Below are 18,677 nucleotides of genomic sequence, written 5' to 3' on the forward strand. Positions count from 1 at the left end.
AGGATTTAGAGCTGCAAGACAGAAAGACTAGCTTCTTTAGAGATGGAAAAATGTTGTTAGTTTCAGTGTTTTGATGCAATTTGTTGACAATAAGTGCAAAATGCTGTCTCTTCCATCCTTTAATTTCCCTTTCTGCAGAAATCCTGCATCTTTAAGCATACAAGGGCTTGCCACTTCTGAGTGAAGGCATGCTGGCAGCTGAAATAATGTTAGGTCATGGCCAGTCATGCCCACTAAGTTTTCTGGCATCCTGGTTCTGATAGGTAACCTGCCAACATGAGTCATGCGTCATGAGCCAGCATACTCCGAGTGCCAGTCCCACGCCCAACTGGGAGGGTTGTATTAAAAAAAAAAAATCTAATTCTTTCCCTGATCAAATACGAGGATAATCAGGAAGAGTATAAGAGAAGGATAGTTGAAGTTGAACGGTTTTGAAGAGAGGCAAGGTTGCCGTGGTTTGGACATGGGGGAAGAGTGGATATATTGGACAAAATTCATGCAAGAGAAGTGAAGTGGATGGTGTGACAGAAGACGATGATAGGAACAGGGGGAGGTACATGATCTGCTGTGGGGACTCCTAAAGTGAGCAGCTGAAAGAAGAAGAGCTTGAAGGTCCTTGAGCAGATGGGAGAATAGCTCCTCCAAACATTTTCAAACTCTGAGCACTCTGAACGGAGCTGAGTTCTTAGTTCTTCAGCAAAAACCCAACAACATCACTTTTCCTTTATTTTTAAGCTGCTTTGTTTGACTGCCAAAGCAAGTCATCCTAACTTCATCTAACCTCGACCTTTGTGTTGTCTCAAAACTATGCATTGATGTGTGCTTTAGGACTAAACATCTCTACTTTGGTCTCGTCACTCCACAGGACATTATTCCAGAGGTCTAAGAAGTAGCTTTCTAATGGAAACCCTTCCAAACAAGTCATACTCTGTCTTTTTCTACTTTGAATCTCATGACTTTAATATTTCAAATTCTGACTGAGGACTATAAAGTATTGCAACAACGTTTTGGCAGCAAACTGCCAAAACTTCTGTTGTTACAGGGGTTTTTACATTTGCTTATGATCAGTTAATCAAGTGTGTTTTGTTAGCTGCACTTGGCTGCTGCTTACACTCTTAACTCCTTTGTAACAGTTTAAGGTTTTGCTTGGTTTTTCACAGAACTGCAAAGAGTCCTGTGAAAACAGTTGCAGCGTTAAGACGGATCAACTCAGCCTGGCAATAGAAAACTTAAGATATGGGTACGATAATAGAGTGGCATCTGCTGTTGCTGACTTTTTTGCAGGGTGTTGTCACTTCCTCTGTGCTCATGTCAAAAATCTTGTGACATTATTTGGCTGGGGGGGGGGGGGGGTAAATGGTAGGGCTTAACAGAGTTGAAAGCAAATTGGAGGTATGCAAATACTGGAATTTTATAGTGGAGTTAAACAATATGCATAATAATACAGTAGCACTAAAATTTCAGTGGTTATTAAATTTCGTATAGATCTGACGTTCAGTTAAATTAAGTTTCTTTAATTTCTTTCCAAATTAAAGAAATTTATTGAATTTATTTTTATATTTATCTTACAGTGAGAAAGCGCTTGTTTTTACCGATTGATGGCTTTAAAATGCATTTTGAGGTTTCCTGCAACTGAGAATCTTTGAAGTATGTTTGGAGGATTTGAAGGGCACCGCATTCAGAGAATCATCCGTGTATAGAGTGGTAGCCTTTGGAGGTGGAAAATGGAGCCCCCATATAGGAGCCCACAAGTGCGCTTCCTTGAAATTTGAGAAGGTTTTATCCAGTTTGAGGCTAGATTTTTTTTTTTTAAGTCAATGTTTTTTTTGCCAGGTAGCCCAGAAATTCAGCTCTTACTGTGGTGATTGCAAAGGCAGGAAAGGACTCTTGTTACTCATTATAAAAAACATGTAAAGCATGTTAAAGGACAACATAAAAACAGCTGGCTTTATGATTTACATATTAAAGGGCAAACTTATTTATCCAAAAGCATTTTAGATAAATAAACATAAGATCACTTTGCTCTTATGTTTTGAAGGTTGTTAGTTAAAAAGTTTCAAACACACAGAAACCCGGATAAACTGATGTGGAACTCCTAAACTAATCATTATGTGAAACTGTATAAAACGGTCATTGATCTGAGTTGTCATGGAGTCTTTATTTGTGGGTTAAACATTTTTTAAGAGGAACAAGTTTCCACACAAAGTTTGATAAAGAACCTTGAAACTGAATAAGTAAAAAAAAAAAATAGAAAAACATGTAGAACAAGTTAAAACCAAAGAAAACAGGTGAATGTATGTTTCACATATTGAAAGAGGAAGGATAAAGTCCTGTTTTGTAGTCAAAACAATTTGAATCCTTAATTTTCTCTTTGTCCCTTATGTTTTAAAAGACAATACACAGTTTCAAACACACGGAAACATGTGAGAACAATGAAGAACAAACTTCTGAATTAACCATTATGTGAAACTGTGTGAAAGTTCATTGATTTGAGTTGCTGCGGAGTCGTTAAATAAGAAGCTGTTACTCATTAAAACTGAACAAAACACGTACAGCAGGTGCATTCACATTTCACTTATTACATATTAAAAGAGGAAGGGTAAAGTCTTGAGTCTCTGTGTAAATGTTTGTTGATTTGTGGTGTTGTGGAGTTTCTATGATACCAGGAACATGTTTCTATTAAAGAATACATGCCGGGTTATTTCAATTTGGTGGCTGTGGCTGCCACTGAGGACAGATGGAGCTGTGCTGTAGTACAGTTCATGTCATCAGTTGCAGATATGTTATAGTTTAGAAGCTGATGCTGAACAGTTTGGCCTTACAGTTGACTTGAATGACAGTTCTGATCTATGCAGAGCCTAAAGTAATGTAATTAAACATATGAAGTGTCAAAACTGCTGTGCAAAAGCTCTATTCTTGGTACTTTGTTTTGCCAAAACATAAGAAAGAGGAGTAAAGATGATTCATTTAAATTACTGCACAAATGTTACAGTTTAAAGTTCCCATTTGAACCCACTTATTTGGAATTACCAAGCCTGAACCATTCAGATAAGACAGGATGGGTCTTTGCTGTCACGTTGTTTACTCCAAATTCTAGCCCAATCTTCTAAATGTTTTGGGATTCAGAAGATACGTTTTCCAACCTTCTGATGTCCAATTTTAAATCCGTGCAAACTGTTGCCTCCGATTCCTGTTCAGCTCACAGGAATGGAACTTGTTCAGGTTTTCTGCTGCTGTAGTCCATCTGCTTCAAGGTTCAATGTGATTTTTGTGCACACCCCTGTTGTAACAAGTGATTTACTGTTGCCTTCCTATCAGCCCAAAGCAGCCTGGCTATTCTTTTCTGACTTCTGGCAGCAACACGGTATTTTCACCCTGAGAACTGCTGCTGACTGGATATTTTCTCTCTTTTGGACCATTTTCTAGAAGCCCAAGAGATGGTGGTGCAGGAAAATCCCAGTAAATCAGCAATTACTGTTCAATTCAGTTTAATTTAAATAGGAGCCAACTCAAAGGTCTTTATGTTGTAAGGCAGAGAACCTACAATAGAAATTTCTGAAATACTCAGACCAGCTAGTCAACACACCAGATTCAAAGTCACTTTAATCACCTTTCTTCCCCGTTCTGAAGCTCAGTCTGAATGTCAGAAGACCGTCTTGACCATGTATACATGCTTAAATGCACTGAGTTGGTGTCTTATCACTGGATGATTAGATATTTGCATTAACGCACAATTGAACAGGTGTACCTAACAAAGTGGCTGGTGAGTGCATACCCAGTGGCTAATTGCTATTTGTGTCTGAGCAGTTTTTAATGTCATTTTCTGATAATATGTCCTGCTGGACTGAACCAAGGACTGAACCAAAAAATTGCAATCTAGCAACAAAAATCTTCATCTGAAATGTATATTTTCTGATCTTTATTTCTTAAACACATTCACATTCATATGACTGACAATAACGTTTATCTCAAAGGCACGGGTATTTTAAACGATGGAGGGAAAAACGCTAAACTAGACCTTCATCGTGGTAAACTTTTCCCCCCTTTGCTTTTAAAAGGTAAAAAAATTACACTCATTGTGTATTAGCTCCCCTTGCTCTGTAATGTGGAGAGAGAAGCTGCTATATTGCTGGAGATTCTACAGTTTCTCTCACAGTCTTTGAAGATGATGGAGACAGAAAACAGTACAACCATCTTGTCAGAATGGACTAAGGTCTTTTGTTTCACATTCTGTTGTTGGTGGTAGTGTTGGTGAAGGCAGCTTCATTCATTTCTGTGTCCGAGTCTTAAAAGCGCGTTGAACAGATGATCTCAGGCAGAGACGTTTGGTCTTTAGCTGATTTCATGTCATCCTTCTGGGGTGGCTTGAAGGCACATGGCCACCTGAATCTGGAAGCAGATGAAAAGAGCTGTGTCAGTACGGCTGATTCTTTGTGGCTTTTTTTTTTTTTTTTTGCCTTTTTTGTTTTATATGGAAAACACCAATATTTTCTACATATTGCTAGGTCCATATATATTTGGACACTGACAAGTTCTTTTTTTTACTGTTTTCTGAAACATGTTCCAAATATAGTTATATAATAGACATGGACATAATGTATAAACTCTCAGCTTTCATTTATGGGTATCCACATTCAAATTGGGTGAAGGGTTTAAGGGTTTCAGCTATTTAACAAGTGCTACCCTCTTTTTTAAAGGGACGAAAAGTAATTGGAGCCTTTGCTCAAAGGCTATTTCATTATGTCATTATCAATTAAGTAGATAAAACGCCCATCTGAGAAATTGCTAGAAAGACAGAAAGTGGTAAACAGTGGTGGATGATCGCAGGATTGTGTTAAAATGCTTTCGTTCCTCACATTTGCAATGCTTTGTTCAGCCCATTGAATTAAAAATGAAAGTCTGCACTTCATCTGCATCTGAGTTGTTTCATTTACAAACCTATTGTGGTAATGTACAGAACATTAGCGCTTCAAATATGCCCCTGAAAACAGAACAACCCTCAGTAAGAGCAGTCATAAGGTTGGACAGACTTACCTCTGAATTGCTTGCATCTGATCGATGGTGTCGGGAAGCGGCTCTCTAAAGGTCTCCGGAAGAAAAAAGCAGAGCACGACACTGACAAGTGAGAGAGAACCCACAAGCATCCACGGCAGGAACTCGTAGAACACAGCTGCGGACAAGACCAAAGCAGATTATACAAGATTAGTGAAGTCAGTCTTTGTCTGCTACAGACTGCATCACTAACCTGCAGGTCAGTTTACTAAGTTTAGAGACAGGTAGCTAAGCATTAAGGTTGTTTTTGTTTTTTTTACTTATTTTCAACACACCAAGACTTCCCTTAAAGATAATCTGAACCCAAATATCTCACCCAGCTGCAGTAGGTATGGGGAAATAGAGGATCCCACTCTGGAGAGCATGGCACAGGATGACATCACTGTATTTCTGATGACTGTGGGAGAGAGCTCTCCAGTGAACATGTACAAAATGCCCGTGCCAACCAGAACACCAAATTTACCCAGCAGCACCAGGAACAGGGTGAGAGCTGGATGGCCTGGAGGGAGGGGAAAGAGCGTAAGCTTTTGAGGATGGAAACAAATTATTTAGAAACACTAACCAATAGTCAAAGAGCCTTCCCTCTCTTAAATGCCAGGCCAGATTTTCTATATATGTTATTTTCCAACAGCAGCATGCAGGTTGCAAACATTTAAGGCATATTTTACACATATTTTATAAATGCCCATGCTATACTATTGTTTGATCTGTGATTTTTGTCTGTTTTTTGGGGGTTATCATGCATAATAAAGCTTTTGAAGCTATAAATGACATGTTATTGTCGCGAAGTGAAAATCATAGTACACACACTTTTAGAAGGAGTACTAGGAGTATAAATGCACTATAACTTGGTCATTTTAGCCAAGTAGTTGGTGGTTGCTAGGCAAAATGTTGATGTCATAATATCTGATATAGATAAGAGCCTTTAAAGGCTTGCAGTGTACCTGTGTGTCAGTTTTGTGTATTATCTGATGAAGAGTGTTTTCGAGCACTACTGGCATATTGGCCCAGAGATGAACTTGTGACCTGTCCAGTCCTGCTTCTCACCAAAAAAGGCTCTTAAGAAAATCAAAGTTACTCTGGGGCTTGGCCAGACAAACAATTATGGGTTCAAAATATTTATTGTTTAGATGAATTAATGATTATGTTCACAAAGAGAGTGAGAAAAGTGCAACGGGGGAGTACTAGATTATAGTGGTCTCACTCACTGTGCAGAGTGACCTGGATGAGGAAGAGTGCTAGCGCCCCCAGCAGGGAGAAGCTGATAAAAGACAGGCGGCGGGAAAGCCTGCATGCACTTAGCCAGCTGACAGTGTATGCTGGTAGCTCAACAGCTGACAGCAAGAAGTAATTCAGGAAGGGGTTGCCATAGAGTGTAGACATATTGAATGACAACCCAGAATAGGTCACATGTGTAGAAAGCCTGCAAACAACAAGAGAAAAAATTAAAAAAAAAAAGAGAGAGAAATTAAATCCTGTTAGCATCACTCAGACGCTGTAATGTCGAATATATCAATAAACCAAAACGTCGGTGACGTAGAAACTTGTCCAGCTCACAATCTATCGCTATTCACAGGTTATGATTATTAAAACAGCAAATGTGATGTGAACCTTGACAACAATTTGCATGAAGACCCATTAGATCAGGGACGGCCACATACAGCCACATTGATCTGAACTGGGATGAACCAGGGAAGCACCTCTTTCGGTCAGTTCTGTACTAGTTCTGAAAAAACAGGAATTTCTCTATGTTTTGATTGTTATTGTTTACCTATTACTTAATTACTTGGGTGTTGTACGAATGACAACAGGGGGTGTCTCTTATCAGTAGAGAAAAATTGTAAAACTTAAAATACAGTTAAAAGTCCAAAATGTCTGCCATCATTCACATTTTATAAAGTCATCCAATGGGCCACGTTGTAGTCTTTGCAGTGCCAATTCTGGCTCTGAGGCCTTATGTTTGACACCCCAGAATTAGATGTTCATTATATGTAAGTTTAGTTAAATTCTGAACAATTCTGTAGGAGGAGGAGTGAGTCTTGTGAATTCTTGAGGGGCAACTGGATGGATGATGGATGCTTCATTACAGGATGAGCAATAGCAGGGTCCGTCGGCTGGAATAGCTAAAACTGCAAAAAAATCAAGTTTTCATGAGAATGGCACTAAAGGAAAGGTCACTGACTGTTCAAAGGGTTCAAAATACATCCTGATGATGTCAGCATGTCCAAAGAGATGTTGGCGGCCACAGAAGTCACTAGTAATGTCCTCCCTAGTAACCTTTAAAACATGGATTACTTCCTTTTAATGTTCTTGCTCCGGAATAATGAAACTATCAATTATGCTATACTGTAGTTAGCAAGAAATCAGTTCCTGAGAGCACCTGCAGAGGAGAAGGTTCAACTCACCAGAGAAACCAAAGTATGAGTGTGACACTTCGAATGCTTTTGGCCTTTAGGAGGTCCAGGAAATTGAGGGTCTCAGCCTTCTTGCTATCAGACTGTTGAACCTACAGTGACAGAGAAACGTCATTGCAGTGGCCACAATAGTTTACAGTGTGGAACAAAGTTGATGTCAGAAGCCCTTACATTTGCAGAGAGGAAGATAACAGGAGGAGCTTCCACTCCGTTCTCCAGAGCCGCTGACCTTAACAAGCGTTCTGCTTCTTGCAAACGGCCTTTAGACACTAGCCAGCGAGGAGACTCTGGAATCAGCCTGGTGGACAGACAGACACAAATCTAGATTGTCTGCAGTTCATCAGTCAAGTCATCACTTAGGTGAAAACACATCTACCTGAGTAGATGGAGACAGTGTTAATTATTCATTAAGTTGCTGCTGAAATACATAAGTTCAGAATTTATCTCAGAACAATAAGAACACCTGTAAAATTAGTGAAAATGTACTCCAAATAGGTGTAGATGGCATAGTCATGCTAAAGAAAGGTATAAAGTTTCACTTCAAACACGCATTTAGTGTTTGCTTAGTTGATCCACAGTAGAAATACAACATCCATGCTGAAAATAAATGAGCAGGAATGTGTGCTAGACGTCAGCGGGTTTGTCTTGAGTCTACAATCCTGTTTGCAGTATTCATGATCAGGATCTGAGCTGGGGCAATGAGGGTCCACTCCTTTGGTAGATAATGTGATCAGAAGGTCACATTCATTATAATATTTGCAGCCGAGTGTGAAGTGGCTGGGATGACTGAGACCATGCTTCAGTTCCATTTTGGTGGTTGTTTGTCTTCAAACTAACTATTGCTTTCTTTGGGTATTTCTCAATCTAGAATACAAGTGATGGGAACATGGACTATGAGATGGACAAGTGCATTTGTGTGGGCTCACTTGTAAAATGTGTGTTATGTCAGGTCTTTGTAGTGAACAGAGAGTGGAGCCAGAAGACTTTGGTTTACCAGTTTATCTATGTTTGCACCTTCAACTATGAAAACAAGTGTGACTGAAAGAATGGGTAAGAATGCAAACACACCAAACCCATTTTCTGAACTTTAAAGGGTTTGCCCCCTTTAATGATCTCATACAGCAAAATCCAGTTTTGCAGAAATGAGCATCTAACATGGCCTTCTAGGCATGCCCAGCATGAAGGAGACCTAGAGAGATTACATATCTCTTTTGTCTCAGGTTCCCCCAACAAGGAAGCAAAAGGACATCTGGATAAGTGGAAGAAAGTGATGGATGGATGGATGACGAACAGACACTAAGCTACACATTTAGCTTAATGTTGGTTTTAAGCATCAGTGTTGGACAATCGTACATGTTTTCGGTCAGAAAGAAAAATCTCATGATAGGCAATGAAAATGACCTAAAATACTTTTTACACTGAAGCGCATTTACACAAATTCCTCAACATTCTGTCTATCGCACACTCTCCATTAAGTCTAACTATGAAAATGTCACCAGCAAAAAAAAATCTTGATAGTGTAGTGAGGTCATTTTACCACCAGAGGGGGAGGCTGGCCAGCCCAGGCACGGCCATTAACAGCGACAGGTGTTTCCAGTTTCTGAGCAAGTAGGCAGTAGCAGGAAGCAGCATCATACCAAATACATACATGAAAGGTAAACACATGCTGGAGTAGAGAACTCTAGATGAGCCAGCGAGGATCTCTGAACCTGTGGAGAAATTTCACAAGAGGGCAGAAGTTGTTTTTGTTTTTTGTTTTTGTTTTTGCCTGTCCCGTTTGGCTCTTTTGCCATCAGAATTATTGTCTAAAGGCGAAGAAAGATGCCCAACGGATTTACTTTACCAAATGGACCATCCCAGCCTTGCCGTAATGGTCTATTTGATTCACTTTTTATTGTTTATTTTATTTTCACTTGCTAAATACGGGACAGATTTGATTGGGGAAAAGAAAGGGGAGAAAGAAAGAGGGAAAGAAAAACAGCGGGGAAGAGGGACGTGGATAAAGGGCAAAAAACAAAAACCAACAAAATAAGCAGACAAAAAATACATGTCACGGCGGGGTGCGCCGGTGTGAAGAATGAAGTAGACCCAAGAGCAGACACGGTGGAGACAGAACTAGGTTTCCAAAATAAGGCAAGCCTTTATCGTGGCTGAAGGCATAACAAAAACACTAGGGAACACTGAAACTGGGAAAACTAAGAAGACAGAGAACACTGTGTAAACTAAAAAGGCTAAGACACTCTGTGAAGGAACTATGGAAAAACTATAAACACAGAGTAACTAAGCAGGCTATGAAACACAGTGTCACAATAGGGGAAACTACAATAATACAAGATGAGGATAACAGACGATCTGACACTGACACAAAGACACACTGGGCTTAAATACACTGAGGAAGTCATCAAGGAATTAGAGACAGAAGGGGAACACAGCTGGGAGGAATAAGACCTAATGAGACAGGGGGAACAAAGCTAGAAACTCTGACATAAGACAGGAACATGAACCTTCAGAGTAAAACAGGAAACAGGACACCACTAAACAAAAACGCAGACATGACACTGAGAAACAGACTAGACACTGAACTAAACCTGGAATAAACATGAGAACAAAAAACCTACGAACTAATCCCTAAACAAGAATAACTGAAATATAGAGTCATAATCATCATTATCATCATAATAAGAAAAGAATCCAAAATGCAAAAACACACCAAAATATAACAACTCAAAATACTGAACCGTGACAATACATATATCAATCACCTGGATCACCTGTTGAGAAAGAAAAAAGAGAAAACAAGCAGAAGAAAAAAAAGAGCAACATAATAAACAACATCACGATGATCTATGGGAATATAACAGTAAATACTAAATATTAAACATTATTGTGCAGCACGTAAGATCGACAGCGCACAGTGTGCTTTGAGGTAGGAACCAAAAAGGGTGTAGTTTGTGTGTGTGAGCACCCGTGTGTACACCTGTGAGCATGAGCGCGCTTGTTTTTAAAAGGTTCCCTCATGTAATGATCTGCTAGAGGGTGTGGGGGGGCCACAGCCCCGTCCACCAGCGCATGAAGCAGGTATGGAGGAGATCAAAACTCCAGACATCCAGAGGCCCCCGGAACACAAGAGACCAACAGAGGGGCAGCTGCGCCACTATCCCAGAAAGAGCTGAGGAGAACCCCAGATGAGGGGTCACTCAGCAGCCGTGGAGCAGAAGCCAGGGGGGGGGGTTGCAGTGACGTGCCTGTGAGCTCCGCCGGCAGCCAGTTGTGCCAGAGTGACCGAGCCCCAGGCCGAGAGGCAGAAGTTGTTGATTAAAAGGTTTATTTTTCAATGAGATTTGATTAAGAAAGCAGCAGTACAGCATGCAGCCAGTGGAAAGTAGTATCCTGAAAACAAGAGAACACACTTACCCAATACAAACAGAACTATGTAGCTGGTGAGCTGACCCATGCCAACCATGAAGAAAAGCACAGCGAAGACGGCCCAGGACTGAGCAAATTTCAAAGCAAGGCTGAAGATACTAAGTGTGGCAATCGCACCAAAGAGAACAGGCTTCCTGCCAAACCTTTAGCACAAATACAACAAAAGCGCAATCAGCCACATGAGCACATATGTTCTTCTTTTTATATATTTATGTTTTTGGTTTTTTAAAAGGAATAAAGCATTAGCAGCTAGCATGACCACTATCCAAGAACGCAACATATTTTATTTAGTACAGTGTGAGCTAGCTCACAGCTAACTAGCAGACTTGTTTTAATGAAAAACATTGCATTTATGCTAACTTTAGAGACTTTAGAGACTATAACTTTAGAGAATTGTTGAACTGTAAATTTACCGGTCAGATAGCTGTCCAGAGAGGAAACAGCCACAAAGTCCTCCCAGAAAGTAGATGAGAGAGGTCAGTGGCTGTTTCCACCGGTTGCCACACACAAGGTTAAACTAGAAGACAAGGAAAACATATAGATATCTTGGCGTCATTCTAGACCCAACATTATCCTTCAAGAGTCACATAAATAAAGAGTCCCAGGTACTTAAATTTAATAATCGAAATTTTAATCATATACGTAATAATTTAAATATGAATGTTGCAAAAACTTATTTTTACTCAATGATCATCTCTCATATGGACTATTGTTTGACGTCCTGGTCACTTGCTTGTCCAACAACACTTAAAACTATTGAAAACATTTATAAAAGAAGTTTAAAACTACTTGACAAAAAACCAACTTCCCACCACCACTGTCATGTGTTAAAAAAACATAAATTACTGAACTTCAATAACTTAGTGAAACTTAAAAGAGTGTGTTTAATATATAAAGTCTTACACTCCCTTGCTCCACCACCACTAAAGCAGTTCATTAGGCATAAAGAAAGCTCAGACAGGACCACTCGAGCTACAATCTGAGGAGACTTGTTTATACCCTACAGACGGACAGCATTTGGGCAGAACGTCCTCTCTGTTAAGGGAGGCCATCTGTGGAACAGTCTTCCTCAACCAGTTAGAGAATGCTCTACACTCAGTTTGTTTAAGGCAAAGGTTAAAAACGGGTTATGGACAAATCAAGTGTGTGATCATGTATGAGTTGTATAGTTTTAATGTTTTATTTGGGAACAGAATGGTGTGTATGTGTAAGTTTGGTGATGGAGTTTTTATTATGAATGAATGATAAATTTTTATGAATTATTATGTCTATTTTTTTTATGTTTAAGGACAACAGATGGAAATTAGCCTTTGGCTATAATCTGGCATGTTTACATTCATGTCTTTTTTTTTTTTTTTACATTTATGTTCATTAACATGCACTGTCCTAAATAAATAAATAAAATAAAATAGATATTCTGAAGCAGGCATAAAAGCATAAAATATCGAACGCGTACACTGGAATATAAAGCAAACAGGCGAATGTAACCTGCAACTGGAAGGGGACTCAGCAAGCTCGCAGGCCACTGCTCGGTCTCACAGTTATACAGAGCACTACTTTCTGTCTTCCAGCTGTCCCTGTGCAGACTGTTAGCTTCATTAGCATCCATGTTGCTTTGTTTAGATGGGTTTGTAACATCAGTTTTTCTCTGTCCTGATTTTACTCCTCAGGCTGTTTGATTTCTTATTCCTGTCACTGTTTGTATGACCACAAGTGGCATAAGGCTAAGCTAACTTTAGAGGGTTTCCTCAAGCAAAAGCTTCTCATAAATCACTGTGTGGTAAAGGATTCGATGTTGCCTTTACTGACTCATCATCTACATCGCCTAGTTGCCCTGATCTATGTCTCCTGCCTGTTTTCTTGGCTGACTGTTTGCCCGATGTTTTGCTTTCAGGTAACTTTTATTGGCTGAAACTGTCTGTTTGAAGTCGTCTCTTTGGAACCATTATTTGTATCCTGACTTTGTTCAAATCACTGTGTGGGCTTAACACACCACAAAAATAAAATTCAAATATTGTAATTTACACGTAAATTTACTAAGCCATCCTATTTATTTATTTATGTATGTTTGCCTTTATTTATTTATTCTATGTTCCATCGATGGAGTTGCTCCTCCTATCCTATCTGCAGTCATTTGAGGCAAACCATCAACTGGCGGCTATTGTAACAAGCTCCAGCTGGTTTTACAAACAGAAGCTGGCCAAATCATTAAATCCAGTTATTATAGTTCTATATTTTCTAGTTCGTTTTCATGTTGATTTCATTTAGACTTTTCAAAATTGTTTTTATTGTTCGAGCATTTTTAGTTTTAGGTAGTTTTTTTTTTTCTTGGTTTCTGTCTCAGTTTTAGTCTTTTCAGTTATTATTGTATAGAGGGCATATGTAAAGGGCAAGATTTAGAAAACTTATTACAAATGTTTCAATAAAAACAGAGAACTGTTTGAAAACAGTCTTGAAGACATCCAGAGTCTCAATAAACATGTCCATGACTACTGCATCAGGCAAGTTTTAAATAACAAACTAAGATAAAACTAAGATTTTTTTTATTTTAGTTCATTTTCCAAATTCACAAAATCGTTTCAGTTTTAATCTTTTCGTTTAAATTGCTATTTTTATTTTAGTTAACTAAAATGTTTGTTTTTTTTACCCTTCCAGTTTTAGTTTGTTGTTACATTTTAGTTAACTGTTATAACCTCGGGACAGATTGCATCCCAGCTAAATGTGCTCCAATATAAACACTAATACAAAATAGTGAGGGGGACACTTGACTTTAACAGTGAAAATGGGGGGGAAACGAAGTATATATATATATATATATATATATATATATATATATATATATATATATATATATATATATATATATATATATATATACATATTATTTAACCAGGAAGTCCTTTGTGATCCAGGGAGACTTGGATCTGAACAATATCATTTAGACAGTAACAGTACCTCAGTGACTACAGTCGACTCGTAGTGCTCTGTGCTGTAGATCCATCCATCTTTGCACTCCTCCTGCTTCAGGCTGGACAGCATGACCCCTGCGCTTGCTCCGAGTGCAGAATAGTTGTAGATCTGGCCTAGGTTGGGTCTGATTCCCAGCTCAGACAGGTTTTGCACCAGGTCCAGCTCATACCGGCTACAACTGCTTCTTTCCAGCTGCCCGGCCACCTGTTGAGCAGGAAACAATATATTTGTTATTGCCAACTTGCACTGCAGCAGCAGGGAGGTGACATGTGCCAGAGCAGGCTACATCGGTTCAGGTTGAAGATGGCGCCGTCGAGTTCGGCTGCCGTCCTGGTAGCTCCGCGGCGACTGTGTTTTTATTTTGTTTTATTCTGTTTTTCACAGTCGGGGGGAGTATTTTTTAGCCAGGAAAAACATTTCACTGTATGTTGTACTAGCTATAACTACATGTGACAAATAAATAAAGAATTGAAGAATTGAAGAAATTGGAGGTTAGACCAGTTCTGACAAAAGTGAGGATCACAGCTGGATCCAGAGCACCGATATAAAGTAAAGTTTCACATTCCCTTCACATTGTGTGTGTGTATATATATATATATATACACACACACACAATGTGAATGCTTAAACTTTTATTGTTAAATTGTTATTATTTTCTTTCCTCTACATTTATGCATCAGCACAATTTCAATTATTGTCTGGTGTGACATAACAGCAACAGCAGCCACACGCCCCTGCTGTAGTTTTTCATTGTTTTACTGTGAGAGATCTGAGCGCTCCGTCCACCCTTGTCTCATTGCTGATAACAGTTTTCATTGAGAACAGCTGAGAACGAAATCTTGCATGTGTAGCTTCTTAAATATCAGTTTCACTGCTTTGCGAACAATAGTTACTTTACCTCCTCTGTGCTGATATGTGTGTGGGAGTTGAAGAAAAATGAACAAACGTGAGGACAACATGTTACTGACAAAGTAACCGTCATGAGCTTGTGCAGTGCAAGAGACCAGCAGGGGTAAATGACTTGGATATCTTGTTGCAGATTTAGGTGAGCTGACTGTTTTAGTGCGAGGCTCTCTCACGCTTATATTACAACAAAGTAATTCAACTACAGCTGCAAACAGCAGAGGAGCAGTGGGCAGAATAAAGGGCTTTTGTCATGTTTGTTAGCAGCAACCATCAGACCCACAACAACTGTGTAAACAGGTAAAATTCATCTGCACTGACAGAAATGACACAGATGACTATAAAGATTGTGTGTGAATGAATGATTGTTTTTGACTACTCTGTGAATTACATCCAGAATCATTCAGTTCTTACCTGCAGTGGGATGCTGGCCTGCATCCAGTCCTGGCTCAGGTTCCTGTGTGCTGGGATGTAACACTGGTGTGGGGGGGTAGCCAGCAGAAAGATGACAGACAGGATGTTGTACCCGGCAGGAAGACAGGTGACACACAGCAAAAAGAAGACTTTCATCTGAAACCGGCCCCACGTCCCAAGAAATGAGATGGATGCCTCATAATCCTGCATTTTACTGGCCTCTGTTGTATTCTAGTTCACTCTGCTTGTTACTTCTCAGCCTTTAGTGTATTGTCACTGAAGAAATTCAGTCACAAATGAATAAAAAAACATTAATACTGTCACGATAATGTGCATACAAGTGGTAAAAAAAAAAAAACCAATAAGGAGGCCAAATTAAAATATGTGCAAATCACTTGTGTTGCGTCAAAGAGAAAAAATCTTCAGCTACTGCTGCATTGAGTGCAATATATCGTGGCTGACTTGATAGAGTTATTGTCAGTGTAGTATCAGTGTCAGCTTCCGTCTGGAGGAGCTCGCTGCTGCTTCAAAACTTTTATCCCTGGCAAGAAAAAAGAACTCCACCTCTAACTCCTCTCATTCTCCTCCTTAAAAATCTGACTTCACATTGAAGCTACTCATGACAACTCATCATACCAGAGAGAGAGAGAGAGAGAAAGCAGGCAGCTGAGGAAGAGACAAAGTGCCTGTTTTACAGGTGAAAGGTCTAAGCAGAGCGAGTGCAGCATTTAGACAGTTGCAATTTATTCTTTTTTTTTTTTTAATCAGGTTCTTTGGTTCAGGACATTCAATTTGAAATAATAAAAAAACACACTACATTAACTCTCTGAGCACTAGGTTATTATCAGTGATGATCCTGACTCTAACCATGTTTTATCAAATTTGTAATTTGTTGTTGCTACTTTTTGTGTGTCTCCAAGTACAGGGTTAGGGTTTCGCCTATTGTCATCAAACCAGATGACTTACAGTGCCAGATGGTCCCTTTGAGTAGGTTGTTTTTAAGATTAACTGTAAATATTACATAAAAAAAAAAAAGAGAGAGAAGTTGAACGATTTAATGACTCTGGTGTTTGTCAGTCCACAGTAAAGCTGCTGATTGCTGTTCTTCATAGATGCCCTGCAATGTTACCGAACAGTAACATTGATGAACCTCAGAAACATGTGGCACAGTTTGAATTTGCAACAGAACATCTGTTCTCTTCAACATGTTTTCTTCAACACTTCTGGGATTCATTGTTCTAAAGCAAGATGCCCACACATCCCAACACAACAAAGGGACTATCAGGTCCTGAGGACCATCGCTGGAGCAATCAGAAAACACAAGCAATCCAAACAGTGACAAATGACCATCTGCAGGCATCCTGACCTCAGCAAGAGCCTGGCAGGTATCGGTCAACCTCGAACAGCAGCTGAAGTTCCCTGATCACCCTGCAACCAGACGTTTTTGTCTGGTTTCATCTGTCTGAATCAGATGAGCAATCCGTGTTTCTGGAGCTTGTGCAAAGCTGCTGAAAGAAAGCTCTCCAAGGACACTGGACTGATCACCAGCTGTGAGTAGACAGGATGGTGAGCCAGGTGTCTGCTGGTGGAAGCTGGGTGCAGGGGTTTTATGGTCCATTCTCATGGCCTTCAGAAGTTTGGGCATTAAAGTAGAGAGGAAGATGTCTCCAGACAGATGTTTGGACACAAACCCAAGTTTGGATGAAAGAAGTCACTGTGTCCCAACACCATATTATGGAACAAGTGCATTATATGAGGTTGGGTGATTCAACAGGATACAGGAGAACCTCAAGAACCAAACATGTTAATCAACAAAATTGTTAAATAAAAAAAAAAGAAGAGGAAGATAAGATGTTCAGCAAGCACTAGGACGCTTCATGCAGAATGTCTGTTTTACACACTAGCTCCACTACCAGGATCTGAATTGGCAGTTCTTCTAGGCTAAACGCCTTGCTGTCATGTAGACAAACCAAGCTCAGAAAACAGACACTAAAGCCTCTTCATGATTTTATATTTTTTGTATATTTGTATATACAGTGGGGCAAAAAAGTATTTAGTCAGCCACCGATTGTGCAAGTTCCCCCACCTAAAATGATGACAGAGGTCAGTAATTTGCACCAGAGGTACACTTCAACTGTGAGAGACAGAATGTGAAGAAAAAAATCCATGAATCCACATGGTAGGATTTGTAAAGAATTTATTCGTAAATCAGGGTGGAAAATAAGTATTTGGTCAATAACAAAAATACAACTCAATACTTTGTAACATAACCTTTGTTGGCAATAACAGAGGTCAAACGTTTACTATAGGTCTTTACCAGGTTTGCACACACAGTAGCTGGTATTTTGGCCCATTCATCCATGCAGATCTTCTCGAGAGCAGTGATGTTTTGGGGCTGTCGCCGAGCAACACGGACTTTCAACTCCCGCCACAGATTTTCTATGGGGTTGAGGTCTGGAGACTGGCTAGGCCACTCCAGGACTTTCAAATGCTTCTTACGGAGCCACTCCTTTGTTGCCCGGGCGGTGTGTTTTGGATCATTGTCATGTTGGAAGACCCAGCCTCGTTTCATCTTCAAAGTTCTCACTGATGGAAGGAGGTTTTGGCTCAAAATCTCACGATACATGGCCCCATTCATTCTGTCCTTAACACGGATCAGTCGTCCTGTCCCCTTGGCAGAAAAACAGCCCCATAGCATGATGTTTCCACCCCCATGCTTCACAGTAGGTATGGTGTTCTTGGGATGCAACTCAGTATTCTTCTTCCTCCAAACACGACGAGTTGAGTTTATACCAAAAAGTTCTACTTTGGTTTCATCTGACCACATGACATTCTCCCAATCCTCTGCTGTATCATCCATGTGCTCTCTGGCAAACTTCAGACGGGCCTGGACATGCACTGGCTTCAGCAGCGGAACACGTCTGGCACTGCGGGATTTGATTCCCTGCCGTTGTAGTGTGTTACTGATGGTGACCTTTGTTACTTTGGTCCCAGCTCTCTGCAGGTCATTCACCAGGTCCCCCCGTGTGGTTCTGGGATCTTTGCTCACCGTTCTCATGATCATTTTGACCCCACGGGATGAGATCTTGCATGGAGCCCCAGATCGAGGGAGATTATCAGTGGTCTTGTATGTCTTCCATTTTCTGATGATTGCTCCCACAGTTGATTTTTTCACACCAAGCTGCTTGCCTATTGTAGATTCACTCTTCCCAGTCTGGTGCAGGTCTACAATACTTTTCCTGGTGTCCTTCGAAAGCTCTTTGGTCTTGGCCATGGCGGAGTTTGGAGTCTGACTGTTTGAGGCTGTGGACAGGTGTCTTTTATACAGATGATGAGTTCAAACAGGTGCCATTCATACAGGTAACGAGTGGGGGACAGAAAAGCTTCTTACAGAAGACGTTACAGGTCTGTGAGAGCCAGAGATTTTCCTTGTTTGAGGTGACCAGATACTTATTTTCCACCCTAATTTACGAATAAATTCTTTACAAATCCTACCAT

The 18,677-nt window shown here is 40.0% G+C and overlaps 1 protein-coding gene across 1 annotated transcript; it reads right to left on the reverse strand.

Moving 5' to 3' along the window:
* Nucleotides 1-1,866: 1,866 nt before the first annotated feature.
* On the reverse strand, nt 1,867-15,865 carry LOC146556468 (solute carrier family 22 member 4-like). The gene is made up of 11 exons (XM_085249907.1): nt 15,180-15,865; nt 13,848-14,066; nt 11,306-11,409; nt 10,881-11,035; nt 9,004-9,175; nt 7,638-7,764; nt 7,458-7,558; nt 6,261-6,475; nt 5,369-5,551; nt 5,035-5,170; nt 1,867-4,389 (listed from the first exon to the last, which is right to left on the reverse strand). Exons 1-11 carry the CDS (start codon nt 15,387-15,389, stop codon nt 4,287-4,289), a joined length of 1,725 nt encoding a protein of 574 aa, XP_085106033.1. The 5' UTR covers nt 15,390-15,865; the 3' UTR covers nt 1,867-4,286.
* Nucleotides 15,866-18,677: the final 2,812 nt, after the last annotated feature.

The sequence above is a fragment of the Mchenga conophoros genome, linkage group LG16, assembly GCF_057382185.1.
Source record: "Mchenga conophoros isolate Kocher_MC1m ecotype Shallow Benthic linkage group LG16, M_conophoros_male_GT1.1, whole genome shotgun sequence".
Taxonomy (NCBI): domain Eukaryota; kingdom Metazoa; phylum Chordata; class Actinopteri; order Cichliformes; family Cichlidae; genus Mchenga; species Mchenga conophoros.

Excerpts from the sequence above, each read along its gene's own strand:
- LOC146556468 (XM_085249907.1), bottom strand. The coding sequence starts at position 15,389 with ATGCAGGATTATGAGGCATCCATCTCATTTCTTGGGACGTGGGGCCGG. Across the intron at positions 9,176-10,880 it reads CATAGTTCTGTTTGTATTGG|GTTCAGAGATCCTCGCTGGC; the intron begins GTAAGTGTGTTC and ends ATTTCTCCACAG. Across the intron at positions 4,390-5,034 it reads CAGATGCAAGCAATTCAGAG|ATTCAGGTGGCCATGTGCCT; the intron begins GTAAGTCTGTCC and ends ATCTGCTTCCAG.